The sequence below is a fragment of the Kwoniella pini genome, chromosome 5 (genome assembly GCF_000512605.2).
Source record: "Kwoniella pini CBS 10737 chromosome 5, complete sequence".
Taxonomy (NCBI): Eukaryota; Fungi; Basidiomycota; class Tremellomycetes; order Tremellales; family Cryptococcaceae; genus Kwoniella; species Kwoniella pini.
This window is the reverse complement of record NC_091720.1, coordinates 493,865-519,248: the sequence shown is the minus strand read 5'-3', so window position 1 is coordinate 519,248 and position 25,384 is coordinate 493,865. Positions and strand designations below refer to the sequence as shown.

Here is a 25,384-nt window from a genome sequence, read left to right as displayed (position 1 = left end):
ATCTCATGTAAATTTCGTTCCTATCAGCGACATTGATCATTGTCCAACGGATCTTATTTTAGATGATATTCTAATCCGAGCTATGATAATGAATAAGATGTAAAGAAATAATTTGAAAATGACTTCAGATAAGAAAATCTTTTGCTCAAATTGATAAATGTGAATAATAATCGTGAAATGTGTATAACCAAAATAGGTCTTTTAATCCATGCAATAATATCAATGCTATAAAAAAAATTGTAGAAAAGTTTAAAAAAAGTAAATATGAATATATGAATATATGAATGATAATACAATATGATTTGTTTTTTTTTCCCTTTCTCTCTCCTTTTTACTAAATTCTCTTCAATTATTCCTTCCTCTTTTTTTTTTCTAAATTCCTACTTTTATTTTTATATTATATAATAATTTTTTGTTTGATTTTTTCTTTTTCTTTTTCTTTTTCATCTTCTTCTTCCTCTTGTTTTGATGAAAAAGAATAAAACCAACTAATTAAATTTTTATGAATAAGCATTAAACCTAAAATAACAGGTAAATACCATAAACTTGTAAAAAATAATTTTTTAGCATTTAATTCATTTGTTTTTTTATAAAAAAACAATGAATCTTTTAAAAATAAAAAATTTGGTAAAAAACTTGTTAATGTAAAACTCCAATCAACACAACCTGATAAAGGTGTTAAAATTATTGTAAAAGGAATTGTTAAAAAAATTGTATGTCTTAAAGAAATTAAAGAATTTAATTTTGGTGATAAAACAGATAACATTGGATATCCACTTAAAGAATAAAAAGGTCTAATCATATGTGATAATGCGTTAAAATGTGGAAATTGCCATGAAAATAAAATTAAAAATAAACATAATGGTGTTAATGGATTAGGTAAATTTAAATTATTTGATGATGATAATAATTTATCATTACCAGAAAATGGTAAATTAAAAATTAAAGGTTGTTCGGAAGTTGGCCATAATGTTCCACCTGTTGCTGTCCATCCCATTAAAGGTGTAATAGCTCCTACAATTGCACCTATCCAAGTATTAAATACGCTAAATCTTTTCATTGGCGTATAAATTCCAGCATATAAAATTAAATTTCCAATACCAAGTGCTGCTGTAGTTGGGTTACATCCATACCATAATATAGTTCCTCCTAAGATCGTACAAGTCAAACCAAACATGAATGCGTGAAATGGTGTTATCTTCCTCATACATAATGGTCTGACTCTAGTTCTTGGAGTTTGAGCATCAATGGGAATTTCTAAAATTTGATTGAAAGTGTTTGCTGCTGCTGAAGTGAGAAGAGTTCCAATGGTAAGGTTAAGTAGTAGTGGGATCGAAAGTGGTAATGGGGACAAAGCGAGTCCGGTTGTAGCTGTGAGAGTCATCAAGATCGTCAAATTTCTCTTCGATAATTGCGAGTACACAGTCAATAGTCGTTTTATATTGAGAGGTGTGAGTGGTCGGTAAGCTGATAGAGGTGCTGCAGGTGCAGTAATATGAGGAATAGGCAAGTCGGGCAGAGGGGGTGTCGGAGCATTAGCAGCTCCATAGACAGTTTTGATCAGAGGCGAGTATGGAGCGGGTTGAGAAGTGAAGAAGGGACGTTGTAAGGCTGAAGTGTGGTTTTGGCGGCGTTGAGAATGGGAAGAAGGGGCTTTGATCGCTGCTCTTTCCTTTGAAGACGCATTGGTGCCTTGACGTTCGACGGACCGCGATTCTGATGCAGAAGAAGCATGAACGACAGCTGACTCGGGCGGCGGTAAGGCTTCATGTTCTGTTGGTGGAGCTGGGTCTGTAGCGGTTGGTTCCCCAATTTCAATTTTGGCTAATTGACCTTCTACCATCTTTCTAAATTTACCATGTCTTCGAGTTATCAAATCGTGATAAGAACCGTCCTCGGCGACGGCTCCGCCATCAAGCAGAACAACTCTGTCGGCCGAAGCAATTGAAGAAAGTCTATGAGCGATCAGGATGACAGTAATGTCTGAGTTGGCGAAAAGGTCATTGAGAGCTGCATTGACCGCTCTTTCAGATTCGGAGTCAAGAGCCGAAGTAGCTTCATCCATAAGAAGTACGGAGGGGTTACCGACGAGTGCTCGAGCGATAGCTATCCGTTGTCTTTGACCGCCCGAGAGACTGTTTTTATTGACTGAAGAACGGACAGCCTCCCATAAGCTTACATCGCCAGGCCTTGATCACAAGAGACTTACTGATGGTATCATAACCTTGCGGTAAATTCTCGATGAAATCACAATGAGCGACTCTCGCAGCGAGCTTGACCTCCTCTCTATTTGCATTCGGATGACCATACGCGATATTCTGTACTATGGTACCGCCAAATAAGATCGGATCTTGAGGTACAATACCAATTCGGGATCTCCATGACTCGGGCACAAATGACTTGATATTTTGTCCATCAAACATGACTGATCCGGATGTAGGATCATAGAATCGCAGTAAGAGAAGTTGAATTGATGATTTTCCAGAACCACTTCCTCCTACTAAAGCTATTCTTTCTCCTTTATCTATCCTGAGATTAAGGCCATTGAGCACCTTTGCATCGGGCCTTGAAGGATAAGCGAAATCTACTCCTCTCAATTCGATTGATCCGCTTCGTGATTTAGCTATTGGTGTACCTTCTCCTAGGGGTATGGGCGGTGGAAGTGCGTGAAGCCCAATTATACGTTGAGATGCTCCCACACCTTTCATCAAACCAGTAAAGAAACCAGCAAGCGCTACGACATCGCTTCATCAGTACTGGCTCAAGCGGTCCTCGTCGCGAATGTTCAGGAGAAACGGAGGGCCAGAACTCACTGTTCAAACTCCATTCAATCCAATTTACGTAAATGAATAAAGAAGTCATATCACCAACCGTAATTTCGCCTCTTTGGACTAACACACCGCCATATATCAGAAGTCCAATCATACCGATATCACCAGCGACTTCGTTGGCTCCTTGAAATATTCCATTAGCGAAAGTTTCCCTTTTCTGTAGCTTGTAAACTCCGTCAACCTTTGATGCGTATAAAGCACGCTCAGATCCTTGAGTATTAGAAGCAGTGACAGTTCTATGGGCTGATAATCTTTCTTCAGCAAGTTTTGACATTCCACCCATTGCTTCTTGAGTTTTCAAACTCAACTTTCTAATAAATCTACCGTAGAAGAAAGTGCCCACTGCGATTGGTGGTATGATACAGAGCATGACATATGTTAATGTTGGTGAAATAAGGTACATTGCTGCTATACCTGCTCCTGCGCCTAGAATTGCTTTCAAACCTTCACCTAAATTTTCAGATAAACTTTGTCCAACAATAGATGTATCTTGACCTAATCTAGATAAAGCATCTCCTACTCCAGCGGTTTCGATATGTGATGGGGGTAAAGCGAGATATTTCCCGTATGTTTGGTTTCTAAGGTAAAAATCAGCTGTTTGAAGTCGATTACCATGACGAAAAGTTAACTCACCTGATAGAAGCTACTGTTCTTTGTCCAGCTAACCTCAAGGTAATACTCCTTCCCGAATTTGCAGCAGCACCAATGAGCAATACGATAGCTAAAGCCCCAGTTGCTTGTTCTAAAGGTAGACCGAGGAGTAATGTAGCTTGTGATCCAGGAGTAAAGAAATCAATAATTCTACCAATAACCCATGGTATTGATAAATTGACAGCAGTTGAAATAGATAAACAAGTAACACCGATTGTAAGTAAAGGCCATTGTGGTTTTGCTAATGATAACAATTTTAATATAGAAGCTGCGTCTGGTTTTGGATCTTTGGTTGAGCCTGAACCTGAAGCTGTTGGGGTTATTTCTGCTGTAGCTGATGGTGGAGGTATCGGAGCTAAAGGATGTATAGGTATAGGAGAAGGTGCTTTCTCAGAGGTCTCATCTTCTTTGGATTCTTCTGAGGTAGATTGTCGTTGTGTTTGTTGATTTGGGCTTGATTTGGTTGAGGAAGGGGCTGAAGAGGAATTGAACCGTATTCGCGAGATTGTCGATGATGCGTTATTGCATGGTATTTGAGATGGAGAGTGAGATGTTGGATAGGGTAAGTGTGCTCGTACTCTATTACATCCTACGTTTGTCGATAGGAGTCGCGATATAGGCAGATGAGGTGAGGGAAAAGGTTGAAGAGTCGGCCGTATACGCTGCGTGGTCAGAACAAGAGACCTCGCTATACCGAGGCCCTCTCGAACTGCCATTTTAGCGAAAGATATTAGTGCTGGTGGCCAATTGATAGGCTGATAGCCTGTCAAGCTATATTGAAGTCGATGCTGGCTCCTGCGAAGATGCTTGATATACTATATTGTCAACATGAGCTTTTGTACCTGTGATCAAGAGGTTTGACTCTAATTATTCGACTTTTTTACGGTTATGTTCATCCCCAGAATCCATATATTTCCGACCCAAAATGTCAGTTACGTAAACTATCCCCCCCTTCGTATTGGTACTCTTATTTAAATAAAGGTTAATTCTCAAAAGTTGAACTCAGAGTCTGTCATTTAAATCGCTACAATTATAATAGTTACTCGTCATCTATACAGTTACTCGATATATCTACAATCTTGTTCTATATTAATATAACAGAGAAGAAGAGTCATTCAGGATGGTTAACTCGTCCCTCAAGAGTAGGTGTCTTCAACTCTTTCCCAAAATCTCATTCTCCTCGATATTTCAACTAACGATGAAATCATTTTATCAGATGCCATGGCAAGGCGTAATCATAAAGAAAGATCACAACCTTTACATAGAGCTAAATTAGGTTTACTTGAAAAACATAAAGATTATGTACATAGAGCAAAAGATTATAAATCAAAACAAGATAGAATCAAAAAATTAAAAGAAAAAGCAGCATTTAAAAATAAAGATGAATTTTATTTTGGAATGATTAAAAATCAAACTAAAAATGGAATTGCATCTGCAGATAGAGGAAATAAATCTTTAGATACTGATTTAGTTAAAATCTTAAAATCACAAGATTTAGGTTATATTAGAGTACAAATTGCTAAAGATGAAAAAGTAAGTTTTTTTTTCTCTTTTTTGAAAATCATCATTTCAAACATTTGATTTCCTTTCAATACTGAAAAGAAAGAAAGAATAAAGCTAATCAAATCAACTTTCAGAAAATAAGAGAATTAAGAACTTCATTGGAAATTTCAAATTCAATTATAGGACCTAATGGAATCGGTTCTTCATCTGAAGAATGGGATGCTATGGCTGAATTAGCTGAAGTTGAAAAATTAGCAGAAATGGGTATTATTATAAAACCACAAGATGAAACTATCAAAAGAAAAGGAAAAGGCAAAACTTCTGTTGGACATGTGGTATTTGCGAATGGAAAAGAAGAATGTGAGCCTTTTTTTGGTAATTCCATTTTACGAGAAAAGCAGCTAATAATAATTTATTCAGTTGAACAATTTGGTGAATCAAGTGGTTCTCAACAAATAGAAGAGAATACAAATGAGGATGTCATTGATTTAGGATGGACAGAACCAATTTCATCAAAGAAAAAAGGAAAGGAAAAAGCAGTTCTAAAAACAAATTCAGAAGTCAATGTAGATGAATTAGCAGAAGAAGCTAGAGTGAGTTACTATCAAAATGTAATGTTTTACTTATATTCAAATGACTGAAATAACTGATGATGGTGAAAAAAATAAGGAAAATCGAATGGAAAATTTAATTTTATTATCATCTTATTTATCTAGATTAAAATTACTTCGTCAAGCTGAAAATAAATTAGAAATTACAAAAAGTTTAATGGGTAAAGGATCAGCTAAGAAAATAAGAGAAGATCAATTTATTGAAGATGATACTGCTCCTGAAGATGAAAATGGTGATAGAAAAAGATTTCAAAGTAAATTATGGAAATGGAAATTGGAAAGAAGGCGTTAAGATCATAATATAATTCGATATTCGAATTATAACGTTTTATGTGGTTTAACCTATAGATCAGATCGATTTTGTTCGTCTTCATCATATTTTGTATACGATTACATTCAATAGAGTCCATAATCATGTTTGTATGTATTCATTCATATTCTTCACATTTTGATTTTGATGATTTTAAGTTTGTTTGAATCATCATCTTATCTGAAAACCTCATAAGAAACGCAGATATCATTTGAGCATGTAATCCATATCGTAAAGTAAAGTACAGCATAGACATTCAACAAAATGTAAAAAGGCAATTTCATCGAGCAAAAAAGAGAATCCGAGATTGAGATGAAAATACATGAATATTACTAAACAACAAATTTGATATGAAGTCGAAAGAAAGGGTATATTATATATGTTTTACAATTGTTCCATAAATAGCAATAGCAAAGCAAATCAATCACAAATTTTAAAAAGCATTTCCTTCTAACATTGCGAAAATATCATCAACTCCAACTCCATTTCCACCACCAATTAAATCATCAGCTTGTCCTACACTACTTGTAGCTTGTTGATTAATTTGATTTTGATCAAGTTTTCCAAAAATTTCATTTAACATATCATAACCATTTCCTTGTAATTGATTTGACGGATTTATATTTTCTTTATTTTCACCTACTGGAGTATGTTGTGTACTTAAATTATCTAACATTTTTTGAAAATCGTTGTAATCCATTTGAGGGATTTGATTTTGTTGAATAGCATTAGCTGAAATAGAATGTCTTAATCTACTCTTTCCAGGTGTATTACTTTTAATATCCATAGGTGAAAAGTCATTTGCATTTAATGGTGAATTATCTGGACTTGATAGTAATAAAGCTGAATGGGGTAAATCACCCATTGACGAAACAGGCGGGGACGATGGAGGGAGTGCTGAAAAATCGAATGGGTGAGGAGATGATTCGATTGGACCAACAGAAGAAGTTCGATTAAATAGTTGGGATAATACATCATCTTCCTCTGTTCCATCGCTCTTCAAATGACCTGTACCACTGCTCGATGGTCCCGACTGATTCTGCTTTCTCATTTTCCTGGCTTCAGCAGATAATGCCCGTTGGAACTCGGTTGGAGGCCCTACATCAGGCGATATACCGTAGGTTTTCTGATCGAGGGTATGTGCAGGTGGCATGGAGAACCCTTCCACATCGAAGAAAGCAGACAAGTCCGTTCCCCAATTGATCTGCTGCTGCTGCTGCTGCTGCTGTTGATGTGGTGCTTGTATTTTCTGTGTTTCCGCTGGTGTATCATCGCTCAAAGGCATATCCAGTGTTTGGACATTCTTAGTTTGGTTTTCTTGGTCCGGCTGAGCATTGTTGTTAGGGGGTTCAATTGGATCCGTGTGGAAATTGTCTGACTTGGTATTTGATCGAAGCTGATTGTGATCCGTCCATCTGACAGGGGAAGAAGCCGCTCCTTGATCGGCATCCCATTTATGCTCTCTGAGGGATTTTGTAGCTGAAGTCGAACCCCGAGGTGGTGAAGACATAGGAACAGGTTTAGTGGTTTGATGCAAATTTGACTTCGGAAGAGGTTTTCGCAGATGAACATGATGATTCAGAGCAGCAATTCGTTTGGCATCCTCTTCCACTACCGATGAAAGGGTTCTTTTGAAACCATGATCATTCGCACGAGTGGCTGGCTTATCAATCCTTACTGCAGGGATGTCCGGTTCCGAGGTAGGTGGTATTGATAATTGTCTATGTGCAGTGGTTGAGGGACCTGGTCCCGCGGATGAGGTGGCTTTCTTATCTTTTCTAGGTCGATCTTTGGGATCATCATCCACATCTCCCCACAACGTAGGAGGTCTCATCGATCCCATTTTATTCCAGTAAAGACCGCACGCTGCATTATGTAGATTCATTAGCACGCAATCACTTACTTCCGATCCTTGAAGGGGACTTACCATTACAAACTCTCACCGATTTCCCATCATCCATGACCTTTGTTCGCCACACAGCGGATTTGGTCCTACCACAATTCCAGCATACAAAGGCGTTGTGCGTTGTTTCGCCTAAGGAATCGGTCGAACCTTTCCTGGAATGACCGAGGCCAGTCGAAAGCTTGCTCCTCTTATGATGTTCCAACTGATCATCATCACCCTCTCTTGCACGTTTGGCAGCGGTTGCAGCGTCGATAGGCGCACCAGTAAGTTTTTCAAGCATGCTCAAGAACGCAGGGGAAGCTAACAGTCTTTGAGCTTGCTCACGCGTAAGCGATTCTGGTTTAGCAAACAGCCCAGCTGGGATATCTGTTGGGAATGGCTCGGCTGCATCGGATGAAGGGGCCGATCGTTTGACTGGAGGAGGAATGGCTGCGCTTTTCCTTTTGAGTAAATCAGAGTTGGGATCGATTGGACCTAGCGAATTACGTGGTGGGGGAACAGTATTTTTGCTTCTTCGTTTTCGTCCACCGGAACCAGATATGGATCCAGATGATTTAGATGGCTTCATATCGGTCGGTCGGGCTGGGGTACTCCTGCTCGCACTCACGACTCGCGTAGGTGCCAGTGGTTGTTGAGCTGAAGACGACGATGAGGGGGTAGGTAAGTGTGGTCGACGAGGTTGAGCAGAAACATGGTCGTGTCGTTGTGGCAAGGGATGTTGAGGTCGTTGGAGGTTATTCGATGGTCCATAGGGATGAACTTTGACCGAAACGTTAGTCTCAGTGGACGAGCTTGTAGATGATCTTCTCATAGCATCTGGGCGATTGTCAATGTTCGTCACGCTCGACACTTTGCTATGGGGTAATCCGACCGGACCGCTAATACCAGATTTCAATCCAACTGAGATTTCGATACCCCATTGTTCTTCGTTGGAGCTTCCCGCAGCATCGGCCATCATGAGAGCTTCTAGTGGACTGAGATCTTGGGATTTAGCAACATTTGCGAAATCCAAAGAACGTATCAATCTGCCTGTGATGAGATTTTTCCCTTGGCCTGGCTCTTCTAATGCCCACGATACAAGTCCTTTGCCTGTCCATACTTCTTGTAATGGTTGTGCTTGAGAAATACCGTACGATAGGCTCGGTGAAGAAGCATTGTCTGATGAAGGAGATGAACCTTGAATTCTCGAATGGCTGATATATGGCGATGACCCTGCTCGCGAGCGACGCAAGTATGTCTCTCGAGGATCGAGCACGTATAAGGATAGGTCAGGTGTATTGGCATAAGCGGGATGAAGTTCAGGACTATGTCAAGCAAGAATTATCAGCCAAATGAACATGGAGTACGCGTTGATGAAGCCTATCGGATAAAATTGGGGTAGACAACTGAATCAGGGAAAGGGAAACGAACCTAGCCATCAGGACGCCCATAACTACAGTCTTTAGGTATATGGAACCCCATGCTTCTTCCTCACCGTGCTTCGTCGATGATGCTGCTGTATTTGGGTGTACATATACTTGTTGAGGAGTAGAAAACAGTGTTTTAAAGGTTTGAGAAGTTGAAGGAAGGTAGTATGAGACGCGAACTGGAATATATCAATTATCAGCTATGGTGAGTACGTACAGGTCGCGTGATTAGAAGTTTGACTTACCAGGTAAAGAATGGATTTTGTTGGGTGCGAGAGTTGAGCTCATCGCGGCGAAGGTAGGTTTGCAAGTGGTTTGACTACCAAGTAGAGAGGATAAATTACAATGACAAGGGAGAGTTGAGAAATGTGAAAGTTGTATTCGTGTTCAAGTGCTTGTTATGTCTTATGATGAATCAAATTTGGTTCGCTTCTAATTGAGATCGGTTGTCGTAAGTCTCCGCGTGATTTGGTTGAATCGAGCAATCGTGAATTTACAAGATCATTTCTATCTTTCAGATGACTCAATGCAAAGCGATGTTGAGGGGTGTAATGTATGTATGCAAGTATGATGGACGCGATGTTCTTTGTACAATGTAATGTTCATGTATGCTACAAATTTAAATGAGGAATTGTTAATGTGACGAAATGAAGGAAGATCAGGGAGTTTCATATGTATTGACCTATAGACGTGTATGGTGGCTCGTTCCATTTCGTTTACCTGTCGAGTGACGAAATTTACACTTCAAACGACACGTTAAAAGGGTAAACATTAGGAAAATAGTCGCGTCCAACTGTATATCACGTGATATTTCGATCAACCTATCTATTGATAGCATCGAGATTTGTGTAGATGATGTCACTGGGTATAGTTGCATTCATGTCTCAACAATGTACATCATTCCATGCAGCAACAACAGCATCGCTGATCTACTAGATAAGAGCAGCTCTCAAATAAATGTGACACTTTGAGGATTTGTTGCCTGCGCGCTAATCGCCGTATGTACGCGTTCGTATGAGTACGCGAAACGTACAAAACATTGACCGAAGTTGTATGCGTTCGATAAACTGGATCCTTCATGGTGAATACGAATATGCAATCCATCATTTCCTCAATCTGTTTTTTTCTCTACGAGTCTTTCGGTCCTACTACTTCCGTGGAAAACCAATCCACATAGCATGATAATATGACCAACTAATAACATTGCCGATGATATCGGTGTAGCAGGAGTAATTTCCCAAGCGTATTCAATCATACACCAAATCATGACTCTATGACATATGCGTAAGCCATAAATTGTTGCTGTTTAGTTGACTCACCCTAAGGGTAGATTACCCCATGCTCCACCTGAGTAGAGTAAGAAAGGTAATTGATGGAAGTACCACGATTGAAACTGATAATGCAGTGATCTAGCAAATGTGATTCCTATTAAATTGGAAGTGAAAAGTACCAGAGGGATATCTATACACGAGAAGAAACAAGCATCAGTGAAGCCATAATCTCATCCATTAACCTTGATTTTCTCCCATATCTAATGAGCCCTTCACTTACGGTAAGAGGGTAAAAGTTCATATCCAATAGCAGGTTTTGACCATTTACTCAAACCATTCTTCAAGACTGTAAGAGTTCCTCCATATACAGGAGACCACTTAAATGCAGCGAATAGGACGATAAGGCCGAGCTAATCGATAATGTCATATCAGTGTCACAATACACTCATCGTATCTTAGAGGGTAGCTTAAGATGACACTCATGAAACTAGACTTACGTGTCCAGCTAAAAGCAAAACAGCCCTTTCCCTACTTAAAAACAATTTTTCATCTATGAATCTCCAATTTACAGTCCACTCATACAAAAATTGACGAGAGAAATCGAATGCTGATGAAAAGTATGATTTCGCGAGGTATGAGGAAGAAAGAAAATATGGTAATGGGAGTAATACCTGAATTGCCAGTGAGATATCTGTAAGTCATGGTCGCACCTCTGTCGAAGATGAAGGTAAAAGAGACATCTTTGGGGACTACACACACCTGTATAGTTGCTATCAGAGCAATTCCTTCTATCGTCCCTTTAATACCTCTGTACTGAAACAGCAATACAAGTAAGCCCGGTAAGAAAAGCAAGATATTCATCTTTACTCCCAGTGCCAAACTGTCAAACGCTTGTCTTTAGTCCTATTACTCAAGTTTTGGGGAAAAGAAAGGACTGACCTGTAGAGCGTACATCCTATTCTCCATCCAATTTTACCACCAAGCATACAAGCCACTACACTACTGTAGAAAATCAACATTGCTATAGGATCATTGAATAATCTTAAAAGGAATATCGAATGTGATCTTTTAGATAAAGTTAAAGGAATCAATAAAATTTGAGGATAATGTTTGATTCGATTATTTGATCTTCCAGCTAGATAGTATATCGTAGACATTAAAAGAATTGTTAAAAGGTAGAAAATCAAAAAGATGTATTGAGCTGGTCTGATATTCTCTATCGAAGGAAGGTATTTATAGAATGCAGTATAGATATAAAGGTGTAATGCTGGATATCTACATAAAGCGATTCTCATCAATATCAGAAACTTATTTCGAAGTGGAAGTGGATGATAGGGTATGAAAAAGACATACACTAGAGGTCCAGTTTCACCTTCTATTTTCGAATAATCTCTTTCACCGTCTAAGAACATTTCAACTTGTTGCATATAAGCTGGCCAATCAATCTTAGTATCTAATTTATCACAACTTTGTCAGATCTGTTAAAGTATATGGAAACATAACAAATAAGCTCACAAGGTATTTTCCATATTATAAGTATCCCTAATAAGGTTTCTCCAACTAAGAGTAATGCTACAAAATGCCAATACCATTTTCTATCGAGAAGTATAGATCTTATAAGTTTAATACCCTGGTCAATCAGGCTCTTGCGTTTGACCGGCAGATTTTCAGACCTTTTTAATTCGGCTCTCGTATCCATATCGTCGTATTCCTTCGATGATGCAACAAATTGTCGTTCAATGTTTTGACGAAAGAGAAAATGACCTAAATCTCGACAATAATGCTAAACACGTCAATTGACGGTGCAGCTGAACTTGGACTCGCAGTTGTCCGTCTTCCGCTGGAATTGACGAGTTTCGGATCTCGGCCGGTAAGATTAATCGGATCGTCCGAAGTTAAGTCAATAGCTTTGGTTACACAGTCCATGCACTTTGCAACACTCGCTAGTATCACCTTATAGATGAATGCATTCCTCAGCCCCTTGCAGATCACTACATAAGACGGCTCTAAGGCCTAAAGATCTAACTGAAAAAAGGATATCCAATTCTGAAAGAGACTTTAAGGTAGAAGCTTTCATTCTTTAAAGGCGCAGAACCAAGAAGTACGCTTATGCGATAGTAATTTTTAATCGCCTGGCTCAGCAGGAATATAAATTACTGGGTGGGAGGATGAAACCATCGAACTGAAAGGACGCCATGATGTCTGCGATTGTTTGAGGGAATCGCTTAATGTCCTTATTAGCAATCGAAAGTCTATCTCAAATAGCACAGCGTCCAGTAAATGATGGTTATTTGTGCGCAAGAGGCTCGGGTGTGAGTCTGTAGTAACAACAAGAACAATTCGACTATATTGGAGATTTGGCAAAGTAACCGAGTTGTCGTTTTCATAGATTGAATAGCGGATTCATAACGAGCAGCAAGTAACGCTGTACTTCCTGTTCCAGCTGGCAGAATGATCCAGTACCAAACGGACATTTTACATGACTCGAGATCCCACCCATACATCTACATACAGATCTGCTGATCCGACCATGAATGGCATACTCTCGCTTGACATCTGTGTATGCAAGTCCACCCAATTGAAGCAGTGTTAATACAACATCATAAAGGCAGAAACCGCCTCGTGGTTTCAACGCGCCTGAACGTTCCGTTAAAAGTGGACTGTGCGTATTTGGGTAGTTAATCGTTGAGACACGCGCAGCATCACATTATTATACCATAATATCATTTTGAATCTCATTCACAATTGAGAATTAGCTTGAGACAACACTCAGCTCAAGATCACGACTCGCAGCACATTCTGTCTGCTTCCGAGACATCTTGTTGTATCTGGGTTGCGGAAGTCTTGTTTAAACTTATTGGCAACAAGTCATTCGCTTAAAATGGATTCTGTACTTCGTCCGAATTCCTCTGCATCACTCAAAAGAAGATCACCACCACCTTCAAGATCAGTATCTCCTAAATCAAACAATATGTCATTACCAGGTGCATCAGCTTCATCATATGGTTTACCAGGTAGAAGTTCATCAAACACAATTTCAAGAGGATATGGAAATATTGGATTAGGTAGTCAAGATTATCAATCTCAAAATTATGATCCTACTTTAGGTGGACTTGTTGATGAACCTGGTAAAATGAATGAAATTTCAACTTCATCAAGTAATGCAAATAATAATGGTGGATATGCATATTCAACTACATTAAGAAGACAGGTTTCAATGACAGAAGGTTTTCCTTCTTTTCATTCTCATCATTCACCTAGAACAACAAGTAATTCACTTCGTAGAGATTCTTCACCTCATAATGCTTCACCATTTCGATCTTCTCATTTTCCATTAACGAATGGTGGATTGAATTATCAAGATACATTTGAAGAGCAAGAAAGTTATCTAGATAGAATAATAGGAATAGGGAAGAAGGTTATGGGTAAGAAGGACTATGAGGAATTAAGGATTGAAGAAGAACATAAAAGACAAGAAAAAGAACGAAGACAGAGAGAAACTCCAAGTTCCATCTTCGCTCATAAGACAACCGATGTAAGTTATTGACACTTTCGAAATCGGAATGATGCATTCCTGCGACATTCCATCTTCGGAAGAAATGCTATTTGCTCTTCTCAGCACGATGTACGCTGAACTAGGTCATAAATGCTTAGGAAACCATACAAATGCTTTCGACCAACGCTACTTCCGGTTTACCCACCTCTTCTCTGTCGGCGTTATTAGCTCGCTATGGTCCGAACGAGTTCGAGTTACCACCTTCAGATCCGCTTTTCTTGAAATTCGCCAAACAAGTCTATGAAAATCCGTTGATACTGCTCTTGCTGGGTAGTAGTGTTGTTAGTGCTTTGATGGGCAATTATGATGATGCCGCTTGTGTGGTGGTAGCGGTGGGAATAGTGTTGACTGGTATGTCGGCTTTCACGCAGCAATTTTATCTCATGAATATTAAGGATTATAGGGGACTGGGAGCTAACAAGAATGGGCGTAGTTGGCTTCGTACAAGAGCAAAGATCTGAGAAATCTTTAGAAGCTTTGAACAAAGTGAGTTGAGATCTCGCTCTTAGTATGGGCAAAGCTCAATTTTACTCCTTCACAGCTTGTACCGCATTATTGTCATCTTATACGGTAAGTCCACCCGTTTAATCTTACGAAGTCGTCCCGGCTGATCACTGGTTGTCATATCAGGAATGGCCACCCACTTACTCCACTCGCCAATGCTCTCCTGCCGGGAGACCTTGTCACTTTCTCAGTGGGAGATCGTATACCGGCCGATATCAGACTGATTACTGCCGTCTCACTTGAGATCGACGAATCAGCCTTAACGGGAGAGACTAGACCCGCAAGGAAGAACACGGACATTTGTGAAAGGGGAGAGGGAGAAGATACTCATGGTGAAGGTGGTGGAAAGGCTCTAGGCGAAAGGCACTGCATGGCCTTTATGGGTACTCTCGTTCGAAGTGGTAAGTGTTTTGGATATCCAACTATACACAGCTTTCTCTAACACGATTGGTTCAGGTCATGGGTCTGGTATTGTAGTTGGAACTGGGAAAGATACTGAATTTGGGGTGATCTTCTCGATGATGCAAGATGTGAGTCACACCTACTCTCGGCCTCTCATTCTTATCTCAAGCAGCTGATCATGTCTACCTATCTGGCTTAGGTTGAAGAGAAACGAACGCCCCTGCAATTGGATATGGATGATCTGGCAAAGCGACTCTCCCTTTTCTCTTTCGGTGTGATAGGTGTCATCTTCCTGATTGGAGTGTTACAAAAGCGAGACTGGTTGGAAATGTTCACGATAGGAGGTAAGCTTACTCACGTAGTGAACAGAAGAATCATCAGCTAATTTCCATCCAGTATCTCTGGCGGTCGCTGCTATTCCCGAAGGATTACCTATTGTGACGACCGTGACACTCGCTCTGGGTGTCTTGAGAATGTCAAAAAGAAAGGCTATTGTCAAAAAGTTACCTAGTGTAGAAGCTTTAGGTAGTGTCAGTGTGATATGCTCGGACAAAACAGGTAGGTCATCGTGCGAAGCCTTAGCCGTTGCGTAGACTGACCGGCTTGTGTAGGTACCTTGACCAAAAACGAGATGACAGTTACTCACATGTATGCTGTCGACGATCTTGTTGACCTATCACCATTGCTCAATGCTTTGTCCCCATTCGGACCCAAACGACCGGATCAGCCTGAACTTGCTCAATCTCAAGCTTTGAAGAAGACTGCGTTGGTTGGGAGCATATGCAACAACGCTTTCAAGAATGAACAAGGTGTGAATGTTGGCCAAGCTACCGAAGTGGCTTTGTTGAATGTATTACCGATAATAGGTTCAGATGACCAAAGAAAGGTGAGCTGATAAGATCTATGGAATGTGCGAATCAGTTGCTGACGTTTGCAACATATAAAGAATTTTGCTCGGAAAAGCGAGGTTCCTTTTAGCTCCGAAAGCAAGACTATGAGTGTAACTGGATCATTGAATGGGGGATCGGATATGATTTACCTGAAAGGAGCAGTCGAGCAGGTCATCGCCAAATGTCGGTACTTCTACGTGACAGATTCTTCGACCCCGTCTTTAGACCAAGGCACACAGGAAACTATACTGGACCGAGCTACCGAGATCTCATCAAGAGGATTACGAGTGATTGCTATGGCTTATGGATTCCCGAAAGGAGACGGGAACGATCTCATCTTTGTGGGCTTCCAAGCGATGATGGACCCACCTCGGAAGGGAGTGTCTCACGCTATATCGTCTCTACATAGTGCCGGTGTACAAGTGGTGATGATCACCGGAGATGCCGAACCTACAGCTTTAGCAATTGCGAAACAATTAGGATTGAAAGTGAACCCTTCTTCTTCTTCTCGACGAGGAGGTGCCGATCACATATCAGGAGCTTCAAGTTGTATGTTAGGTAGTCAAGTTGATCAATTATCTGAACGAGAACTTATTGAAAGAGTACCTACAATATCAGTTTACGCAAGAACTACACCAAGACATAAAATGGCAATTGTAAAAGCTTGGCAAATGAGAGGTGCAGTTGTAGCAATGACAGGAGATGGAGTAAATGATTCACCTGCATTAAAAATGGCAGATATTGGAATTTCAATGGGTAAAAGTGGAACAGATGTAGCAAAAGAAGCAGCAGATGTAATTTTAGTTGATGATGATTTTTCATCAATTTTACCTGCAGTTGAAGAAGGAAAATCAATTTTTTATAATATTCAAAATTTTTTAAGTTTTCAACTTTCAACAGCAGTTGCAGCATTAACTTTAATAACATTATCAACTTTATTCAAATTAACAAATCCATTAAACGCAATGCAGATATTATTTATAAATATTTTAATGGATGGACCACCTGCACAAGCATTAGGAGTTGATCCAGTTGATAAAGAAATTATGAAAAAACCTCCAAGAAAAAAAGGTGAACATGTTTTATCAAAAAAATTAATTTATAGAATTATTTTTTCTTCAACTATGATTGTATTTGGTACTTTATATATCTATTTAAAAGAAATTAGTGATGGAAGTATGAGTAAAAGAGATCAAACTATGGTGAGTATTAAATTTTAAAAAAAGAAAAAAGAAAAAAATGGATTATTGAACTGATTTTTATGTTTTTTTTTTCATTTTTATTTTTTTAATTTTTAAATTTTAAATTTTAAATAGACATTTACAGGATTTGTTTTTTTAGATTTAATTTCAGCAATTCAAAATCGTGGATTAAAATGTAAAATTTTTAAAAATAAAATGTTATTTTTAACAATAACAATTTCTTTTTTAGTTCAATTATTATTAATTTATTTACCTTTATTACAACATATTTTTCAAACTGAATCTTTATCTTTAAGAGATTTATTTTTATTATTAATTTTATCTTTTACAAGTTTTATTTTACATGAATTTAGAAGATTTTATGAAAGGAATTATTCATTAGAAGAAGAAAATAATGATTTTTATAATCAAGGTTTAATTGGTAGATTAGTTTAAAAAGAAAAAAAAAAAATCCCATTCCCTTTCTATCTTTAAAAGAATTTAGAACGATTCCTTCATATTGAAAATTATGATTTAATTCATTTTTATTTAGATAATTGTCTTAAACGAAAGAAGGAGACTTAGAAAGTATATATATAGACTTGGAATATAATGCCATACCATCAAAGAAAATTTGATTCATGAACAATATCCCTGTTTTGTCGAACTCATGAATGTCAAATGTTACCTCAATGCATATTTATTGATACATGTTAATTTGTAACTTGAGCCATGCTAATATGATGAATACTATTCTTGGATTTTTGCCAATTTCATACTTAATCTTCTAATTCGATTACAGTATCGTGCTCTTCACCTTCATCTCCTGGAATTTGATCGATCTATATATTGGAAAACCCCCATTAGCTCAACAACAAATATAAATTATCATTTTGAAGACTTACAATATCAAATTCTTCCAATGATTGAGCAATGATTTTGGTAGCTTTAAGTACATCTTCTTCGGAGATTACCAAAGGAGGAGCGAATCGAATACTATTAGACCAGGCCAGAATGGAGTCTGTCAGTCATGCTCCTCCGCTTTAATTCATGGCGATTTGCATTTCCAACTTACATATTAACATGAGTAGGTTTAGCCAATAAACCTTTGGATTTCATCAATAAACATAATTGCCATGCTGTTCTACCTTTCTTCGAAGCTTTTTCATCAATGACTACTCCATTAAATAATCCTCTACCTCGAATAATTTTGATAAATGGTGAATTCAATTTAGCCAATTCCGATCTGAAAAGTTCTCCTAATTTCTGAGATCGTTCAACTAGGTTCTCATTAACGAGTACATCAAGGGCAGTCATAGCTACAGCACATCCTAATGGGTTACTGCGGGTAATAACCGAGGACAATTAGCACTATGAAAGGTGGGACTAGATGAATTACAATCTTAACTTACCCTCCGTATGTGGAACCGTGTTCTCCGGGTTTGATACATAGCATAATCTCCTTGCTGGCCATGACACAAGACACAGGATACACTAATGAACGTGATTCTAATGAGCATACATTCGACTACTTGTTAATCGATCGATACTCACTACCACCGGACAAGGCCTTTCCGAGAATCACCATGTCAGGTTTGATACCGTCCCATTCGTAACAAAGCCTAAAAGGGACCGAAAGCTCAGCATGAGTTTTTTCATCTCTGGTTTTATTTGAAGATATTGAATCTACTCACATTTTTCCGGTTCTAGCAAGACCAGTCTGGATCTCATCACAAATTAACAAGACATTGTATTTCTTACAGATCTCATGGATCTTAGCAAGGTATCCATCATCAGGTACGTAAATACTAAAGGGGGAGCATATCAGTCAAATACAAATTCACTGAATGATGTACAAGATTTTACTCACCCGGCTTCACCTTGAATAGGCTCTACTAAGAAAGCAGCAACTTCGTCACCGTATTTTTCTAATGTTCTTTCAAGATCTTCAGGATGATTATATCTGATTAATCCAGTATCCCATTGAGGTCCAACGTTATCAAGGAAAGGTCCAAAACCATTTCTAGATTCAGGATCCGTTGACATTGAAATAATACCAATAGTTCTACCATGGAAATTACCTTCAACAGATAATACTTTAGCTTTACCTTCTTTTATACCTTTCTTTTCATATCCCCATTTTCTTGCTAATTTAATAGCTGTTTCAACTGCTTCTGCACCTGTATTCATAGGTAAAACCATTTCAAATCCGAACATTTTGGTTATTTTCTCTGCGAATGGTCCTAGATTAGAAGAATAGAATGCTCGAGATGATAAAGTTAATTTAGATGCTTGAGTGATCAGGGTGTTTACTAATTGATGGCAAGCTGTCAATAATTATTTTCATAATTTTGTTACGTTGCACTTACAGATGTCAGGATGACAGTGTCCTTGGTTGACAGCTCTGTAGCAGTTTGATGATTAGTTTAATGCTTTCCAGTATAGCTTGTGATGGAAAACAAATGAAGCATCAACGACTTACGAGTAAGCAGCTAAGAAATCAAGGTATTCATTTCCCTCTGGATCCCAAACATGAGCACCTTCTCCTCGTTCGAAACAGCTATACCATCAACAGAAAAGAAAGTATTAGTCAACTATCTACGTTGTAATAAGTTGGCAGTTCGCCCTTAGAAGGACTAGACTGCTCGGTAGACCGAGATAAGATAAACCTACACAGGTAATGGATGATAGTTGTGACTAAGAACATTGAGAATTGGTTCAATCAGCTTGGCATTTTTAGTAATTAATATGATCAATTACATGATGACTCACGCAGAATATTCATGTTCAAGATTAATGATTTGTTCAGTTGAGAACTTTGCTTTGCCACCTACTGGTTGAGCAGGAGCAGTAGGAGTATGAGTAGCTACAGGGGACATTTTTACTTCTTCTGTACTTTATATTTTTTGTAAACGATGTAAATCAATTTGAGTTGAATTTGAATTAACGACTTAAACAAGTGTTGTTACACCTTTGAATAAAATACTAATTTACTAATTTAATAAAATCAAAGGAGTAAAGTTGTTTCGTTTTATTTCGTTCTAACTTTGATTTCCGAAATAACCAGTTTAATTATGATAATATGATTTTGATAATCAATTTATTTTATTGTAATTATAAATGTATTCACAATGATTGATTAGATTGATTGGATTATTTGTTCAGAAGAAAGAATATTAAATCAAAAGAAAGAAGAATAAAGAAGCGCTTCTTAATTCAATAATTGTTTTTTTTCTTGTGAGACTCTAATTAAAAGATCGTCATGCGGTTATTTTCATAATGTTTTATTAAGCGTAGCCGCATCATTCAATGGATTACGTAATTATACCTAAGTTTGCCTTGGCAAGATCTACGGTGCCCCTTTTCTCAAAATATATATCTTTTGATGTGCAAGCATTTCTAAGCTGAAAAGTGTTTACTTGTAATCAATGTCATGAGACTAGAGGCGGCATTGCCGTTCAAAGGTGAATGGATCAAGTGATTTGAATTGCAAGTAAATTGAATGTCACTTTTGCCGCGCTTAGAAGACAGGATTATTAGGCGCTTGGTCGGGTAACATATTTTAGCGAATTACTCGATATTGTTGTCAAATCAACCGAAGCATCTCATTTGATGTTCATGAGAGTATAAGGTGGATATTCACGAATGCATATACATATACAACTATTTAGATACGTGTCAAGCGATTAATTTGTAACGAATCAGTCAAAAATTACAACATGCAAAAAGAAATTATTCCATTGTAACAAATTCGCTAGCTCGCCTATCACCTAATCGATCCCACCAATCTTTAGTTGAACCAGGTGTTCTAGACGAACTAGTTTGTGAACTGCTCGTATGACTGATGTTTAACGAGCTGTCCATCCCGCTATCGAATAAAGGAGGTTCTTCGAGTTCAGGCGCTGGAGAGGCTTTACGCTTCATCCCGGATATGTTCATGACATCTTGCGCTTTGTGTCGCTCACGTTCCTTCCTCCGTTCCATCTCCCGCACACCGGCTGGACGGAGAGCAGGATGATAAGGGGCTTCAGGCACTCTACTCATCTCTCTGCCTTCCTTCGCACTAAGCACTTCGGCATCTTGCGACGTTTCCCCTTGAAGAGCATATTCATCTTCCGGGACATCAACGTCCTCTTCATCTTCCCACTTCTTCGCAAAGTCCCTCTTGAGCTTCTTGGATCGTCGATCTCCGAAGAAGCCAAATGCGGCCAGCTGACTTTGTTCTCTTTCGTCAGTCGCTCGAGATTTGCCCTTCTTCTGAGAGGTCTTAATCTTGGGGGAATGAGTGTCACGTGGTAATGAAGTCGATGGAGCAGAAGCTAGTATACCTCGTTGAAGGTGATTCCATTTTGACTTCGATGCTGATCGGGGAGTGAGTCCATCGTTGACTTTGGGAGCGATGCGATTGAGCGGTGGCGAAGAAGGTGGTAGCGACCTGTCGTTTTCAGACGGAGACGACGGGAACAATCTCGGAAAGTCCTGTGACATAGCAGTGGGCTCGATCTATCTCATCGGAATCAGATTAGAAAGCATCAGCATTCCTTGCCTCTCACCAAATGTTGACAAGCACAACCGAGTGCACTTACACTTTTGCTTGACCATCTTTGTCCCAAACTGGGTCTTCGCTCTTCACGTACCGGTGACCCAGCAGGGCTGAATAAGGGAGGTTCAGGCGATTGACTGCCTTCCTGCTGAGGCGATTTCTGGATATCTGCTATAGCGTCTTCAGCGCCCTCAGGCTCCAGACCCCAATCTAACAGAGTTTCAGGTTCCATTTCAGCGGGTCTCCAACTCCTATACCCCTTTTGAGGTGGGCTTTTGGGAGGGAAAAGGGGTTGACAGGGCGGATCGGGCAGTATGAACAGGGTTTCCTGCCTTTCAGCCATAGCCGGCCTTGTCGATTTCGGTGGTGTAATTTGATGGTACTTCTCAGCGGCGGCTTTCCGTGGCGTAGTAGGCAAGGAAGGAATCTGATGATCAGGTGAAGGTGATTTTCCAGATAACCTTAGGAAAGGCCTAGACATCGTTTTGACAGGGGATGGAGAAATGGATCTTTCCCTTTCACCACGTACGACCGATGTTCGAGGTAAGGATGTAACGACAGATCTCTTCGCTCTCTTTCGAGGAGTGAGAGGAGATCTGCGCAGGGGTTTCTTGAGTGTGCTTGAGGCTTTAATTGGATTGCCCGCCTGGTTGGGTTTAAGAGGCGTCAAAGCCTGTCTTGATTCTCTCTTTGCATTCATCTTACTCCTCCTTACAGGGGTGTGAACGGGATCTACGATGGATGGTACCTTTACGATCGGATCGTCCTCTATCTCGACAGCCAGCTCGGAGGGCGGATCGGACGAGCTGAGTTCCACCAATTTCTTCTCTAGTCGTTTCTCCACTGCTACTGGACTCTTATATCGATTCTCATGCGCAGCAGTCCATACCCTTCTATCGACATCATCCCTTTTACTAACATCCTTATTGGATTTCGCATTGCCCGGTTTGCTTTGCTCGGCTACAAGGGGTTCCCCACCATTGGGTTCGTTTTCCTCGGGTCGCTGTTGTCTTCTCCATGGTGAAGGTATGGCAGCGAATTGGGAGGGATTCCGATGATTCATCTGCCTATGATTGTAAAGTACGTATTCTGGAACAGGTGTTATCGGTGGCGGTGGCGAGGTATATATTTCCAATGGTCGCGAGGGTGTCTTGTCTGGTAGACGGTCAAACATATTTGGCGATGACGACTTTTCTCGAGGTTGAGTGGGTTCGGTTTCTGGTTCTGGTGAAAGCGAAGGTGTGAGTTCGGGTAATGATGATGACCCCTGAGCAGCTATTGAGTTATGATGGGAGCGCGTCGGTGGGGGATGGGTCGCCACGGCAGGAGCAGGGAGAGTTCTGTCATGGGAACGAGTCGATTGTGCTGGAGGCGGTAAAGATTTCGGTATGGCTGTTAGAAGAAGTTTTGTTGTTGACATTTCATGCTGTGAATTTCCCCGACCACCCGGGGAAACCTCGTTATGACCTTCCACTTGTATGTTCCCCTCTTGGTGTTTACGCATTTCATCATTATTTTGCTCCTCGTCCTTATTTCGATTTTCTGTCATCCAACCCTTCTCTTTCCGATGGCGGTCGATCGTTCTACCCGCTTCTTGAGCTAAATCTGGCTCATACTCATTATCACTTGAACCCCAGAAGTCATCCCGATATACTTTCAGCCTACTTCCTCTCCCCAGACCGCTCTTATAATTCAGATTTTCAAAAACAAGACCATCTGCAGTACCAGTTGAAGGTATAGGACTATCAATTTGACTTAGGGGTAACCTTGATTCATTATTTTGCTCCTTGGTCTTTCCTTTATATTTCAATAAACCAGTTGATGAAGGAGTGTGTAGAAATGAATTCAGATTACCCTGCTTACTTTTGATTGTGGGAGTCTGGTCGTATAGTCTCTTTCGAAGATTAGCAGTTGATGTAGGTCCGGGCCCACTTTGAGCGTTTCTAGGTGTAGATGATTTCTTATAGCCTGAACTTAGAGGAGTAGCTATTCCATGATTGAACGATACGAGTGGTCTTTGAGTAAGTTTTCGTTTAGTTGAAAGATTGGAGGAAGAAGAAGGAGCTGTATTTATCCATCCATTCGGATCGGGTTGATAGCTTGACTTGGGTGTTGAACGGGACATCTGCAAATTTGAATGCACGTCATGAGTAAAACCAAGGTTGAATTGGATGTGAAACTCAACTCACTGCGTCCAGTGTAATGTCCACTGACTGTCAGCTCGCCCCATAAGTCAAGCACTTCTTTGAGGATATTGACTTCTACGTCAAGTTGTCATATAATAGGATGATTAATATTGGGTTGAATTCGGCGATCTTTGACTAATCAATCTTTCTTTGTGCAAAGTAATGTTTCACCGGCCGACATGACGCGTACTACAATCATATTAGATTAATACTAATTAAAGTCACGCACGCTCAAAGAGTATATATTCAAGTGCCACATTCATAATTCCGATATTCCAACTCACCATACAGTTAATTAGTCGGGTTCAACCGGAAATACTAATGATTTTAGCCAATGCTGATTTGCGTAAACTACCACGCTATCATATATCCTTAGCATTTAAGCTTTATATGTTGCTAATTGTGAGAATTCAACAAAAAGTGGTGCTTTAGTTACTTGTATTTTACCTTTGTATATCTTCAATTACTAATTACTCACCACTCAATTCTGTCAATTCCTCAAAATGGCTTCCATTCTTAGATCATTCAAAGCTATCTCCCCAGCACTCAGACGACCTATCGTTGCTCAAAAGCAAATTAACTTCGCTAGAACTTTCACCGTTTCAGCCAACAGAAGTGCAGGTCATGGTCCTCCTCAATTATTAGGTCCTGGTGCTAAAGCTGGTGAAGTCCCAACTGAGTGAGTGACATTTCACGCAATTCACGCTACCATTAGAAGGCGAGCTTGAAACTCTGTCTGGGCAAATGAGATTATGTATATATGTCTGTATAAGAACGAACGCTGATTTGTTGTTTTCATCCATTTGTGTTTAATGTCGAATCTTACCACCAATTTATCATAATACAATATGTCTATTCTTATGATTTATTTCATCACAATCAACAGCGAAGCTCAATCTACTGGTATTGAACGATTCGAACTTCTTGGTAAACTTGAAGGTGTTGATGTTTTCGATATGAGACCCCTTGAAATCACCAGATTAGGTACCGTTGCTGAACCTATCCCTGTCTATTCATTGGTGAGTTGTCATCAGTCATCCTGTAACCCCCACTCTGCTTGAAGGAATTTCGGTACGAAACGAAAGAGGGAAGAGAAATACTTGTGTTTAAATACTACGAAGATTCAAAACCAAAAAGCAGAACATCATCACTTAGTGAACGAAACACGTCATTCGCTAATATCCGTTTGTCCATTCATGTAGTACCCAGAAAGACAAGTTGGTTGTACCGGTTACCCAGCCGATTCTCACGATACCATCTGGCTCAACGTCAACACTGAACTTAAGAACCACCGATGCCCAGAATGCGGTTCAGGTGAGTTATCTTTCTTATTACATACTATTATTCCCTCTATTCATGCTTTGAACAATTAATCAATCACGATTCTGATCTTTTTCATGCTGACTTGTTTATTTCTCGCTTCAACAGTCTACACCCTTAACTTCCAAGGTGACGAAGCTCTTCTCCACGGTGGTGGTCACCACTAGGCTATCTTCCGTTTGCATACAATAGATCAATTGCTTTATAGTGATTAAATTATTCAAAGGAAGATGTCATGCAAAAACAAATATTTCGGATATTGCCTGCAGGGTTCGAAAGTCTTAATTGGCATCTATACTACTGATCTTTCGTA

General features: G+C 39.4%; 8 protein-coding genes across 8 annotated transcripts; 3 read left to right on the top strand and 5 right to left on the bottom strand.

The window, feature by feature from the left end:
* Positions 1-397: 397 nt before the first annotated feature.
* On the bottom strand, positions 398-4,198 carry I206_103949 (protoheme IX farnesyltransferase; the record flags this gene model as incomplete). Its single annotated transcript, XM_019156208.1, has 4 exons — positions 398-2,148; positions 2,210-2,734; positions 2,814-3,409; positions 3,465-4,198. The coding sequence occupies 4 exons, from the start codon at positions 4,196-4,198 to the stop codon at positions 398-400; spliced, it is 3,606 nt and encodes a 1,201-aa protein (XP_019011166.1).
* Positions 4,199-4,703: 505 nt separating this feature from the next.
* Positions 4,704-5,888, top strand: I206_103948 (uncharacterized protein; the record flags this gene model as incomplete). Its single annotated transcript, XM_019156209.1, has 4 exons — positions 4,704-5,015; positions 5,120-5,345; positions 5,406-5,578; positions 5,655-5,888. 4 exons carry the CDS (start codon positions 4,704-4,706, stop codon positions 5,886-5,888), a joined length of 945 nt encoding a protein of 314 aa, XP_019011167.1.
* A 451-nt stretch (positions 5,889-6,339) lies between these two features.
* On the bottom strand, positions 6,340-9,506 carry I206_103947 (uncharacterized protein; the record flags this gene model as incomplete). Its single annotated transcript, XM_070202858.1, has 4 exons — positions 6,340-7,772; positions 7,834-9,116; positions 9,223-9,397; positions 9,464-9,506. 4 exons carry the CDS (start codon positions 9,504-9,506, stop codon positions 6,340-6,342), a joined length of 2,934 nt encoding a protein of 977 aa, XP_070058959.1.
* Positions 9,507-10,329: 823 nt separating this feature from the next.
* Positions 10,330-12,188, bottom strand: I206_103946 (uncharacterized protein; the record flags this gene model as incomplete). Its single annotated transcript, XM_019156211.1, has 8 exons — positions 10,330-10,489; positions 10,538-10,679; positions 10,770-10,899; positions 10,987-11,160; positions 11,249-11,369; positions 11,429-11,764; positions 11,843-11,942; positions 12,005-12,188. The coding sequence occupies 8 exons, from the start codon at positions 12,186-12,188 to the stop codon at positions 10,330-10,332; spliced, it is 1,347 nt and encodes a 448-aa protein (XP_019011169.1).
* Positions 12,189-13,460: 1,272 nt separating this feature from the next.
* On the top strand, positions 13,461-17,478 carry I206_103945 (calcium-transporting P-type ATPase, PMR1-type; the record flags this gene model as incomplete). The annotated part of the gene is made up of 11 exons (XM_019156212.1): positions 13,461-14,024; positions 14,144-14,396; positions 14,479-14,531; positions 14,587-14,615; positions 14,676-14,950; positions 15,006-15,079; positions 15,151-15,295; positions 15,348-15,509; positions 15,563-15,837; positions 15,898-17,043; positions 17,158-17,478. 11 exons carry the CDS (start codon positions 13,461-13,463, stop codon positions 17,476-17,478), a joined length of 3,297 nt encoding a protein of 1,098 aa, XP_019011170.1.
* A 323-nt stretch (positions 17,479-17,801) lies between these two features.
* I206_103944 (ornithine-oxo-acid transaminase) lies at positions 17,802-19,901 on the bottom strand (the record flags this gene model as incomplete). The annotated part of the gene is made up of 11 exons (XM_019156213.1): positions 17,802-17,864; positions 17,928-18,018; positions 18,098-18,364; positions 18,435-18,516; positions 18,577-18,644; positions 18,717-18,830; positions 18,893-19,334; positions 19,392-19,426; positions 19,505-19,582; positions 19,696-19,719; positions 19,795-19,901. The coding sequence occupies 11 exons, from the start codon at positions 19,899-19,901 to the stop codon at positions 17,802-17,804; spliced, it is 1,371 nt and encodes a 456-aa protein (XP_019011171.1).
* An 853-nt stretch (positions 19,902-20,754) lies between these two features.
* On the bottom strand, positions 20,755-23,690 carry I206_103943 (uncharacterized protein; the record flags this gene model as incomplete). Its single annotated transcript, XM_019156214.1, has 2 exons — positions 20,755-21,525; positions 21,609-23,690. 2 exons carry the CDS (start codon positions 23,688-23,690, stop codon positions 20,755-20,757), a joined length of 2,853 nt encoding a protein of 950 aa, XP_019011172.1.
* A 564-nt stretch (positions 23,691-24,254) lies between these two features.
* Positions 24,255-25,238, top strand: I206_103942 (uncharacterized protein; the record flags this gene model as incomplete). Its single annotated transcript, XM_019156215.1, has 4 exons — positions 24,255-24,430; positions 24,638-24,770; positions 24,954-25,065; positions 25,180-25,238. The coding sequence occupies 4 exons, from the start codon at positions 24,255-24,257 to the stop codon at positions 25,236-25,238; spliced, it is 480 nt and encodes a 159-aa protein (XP_019011173.1).
* Positions 25,239-25,384: the final 146 nt, after the last annotated feature.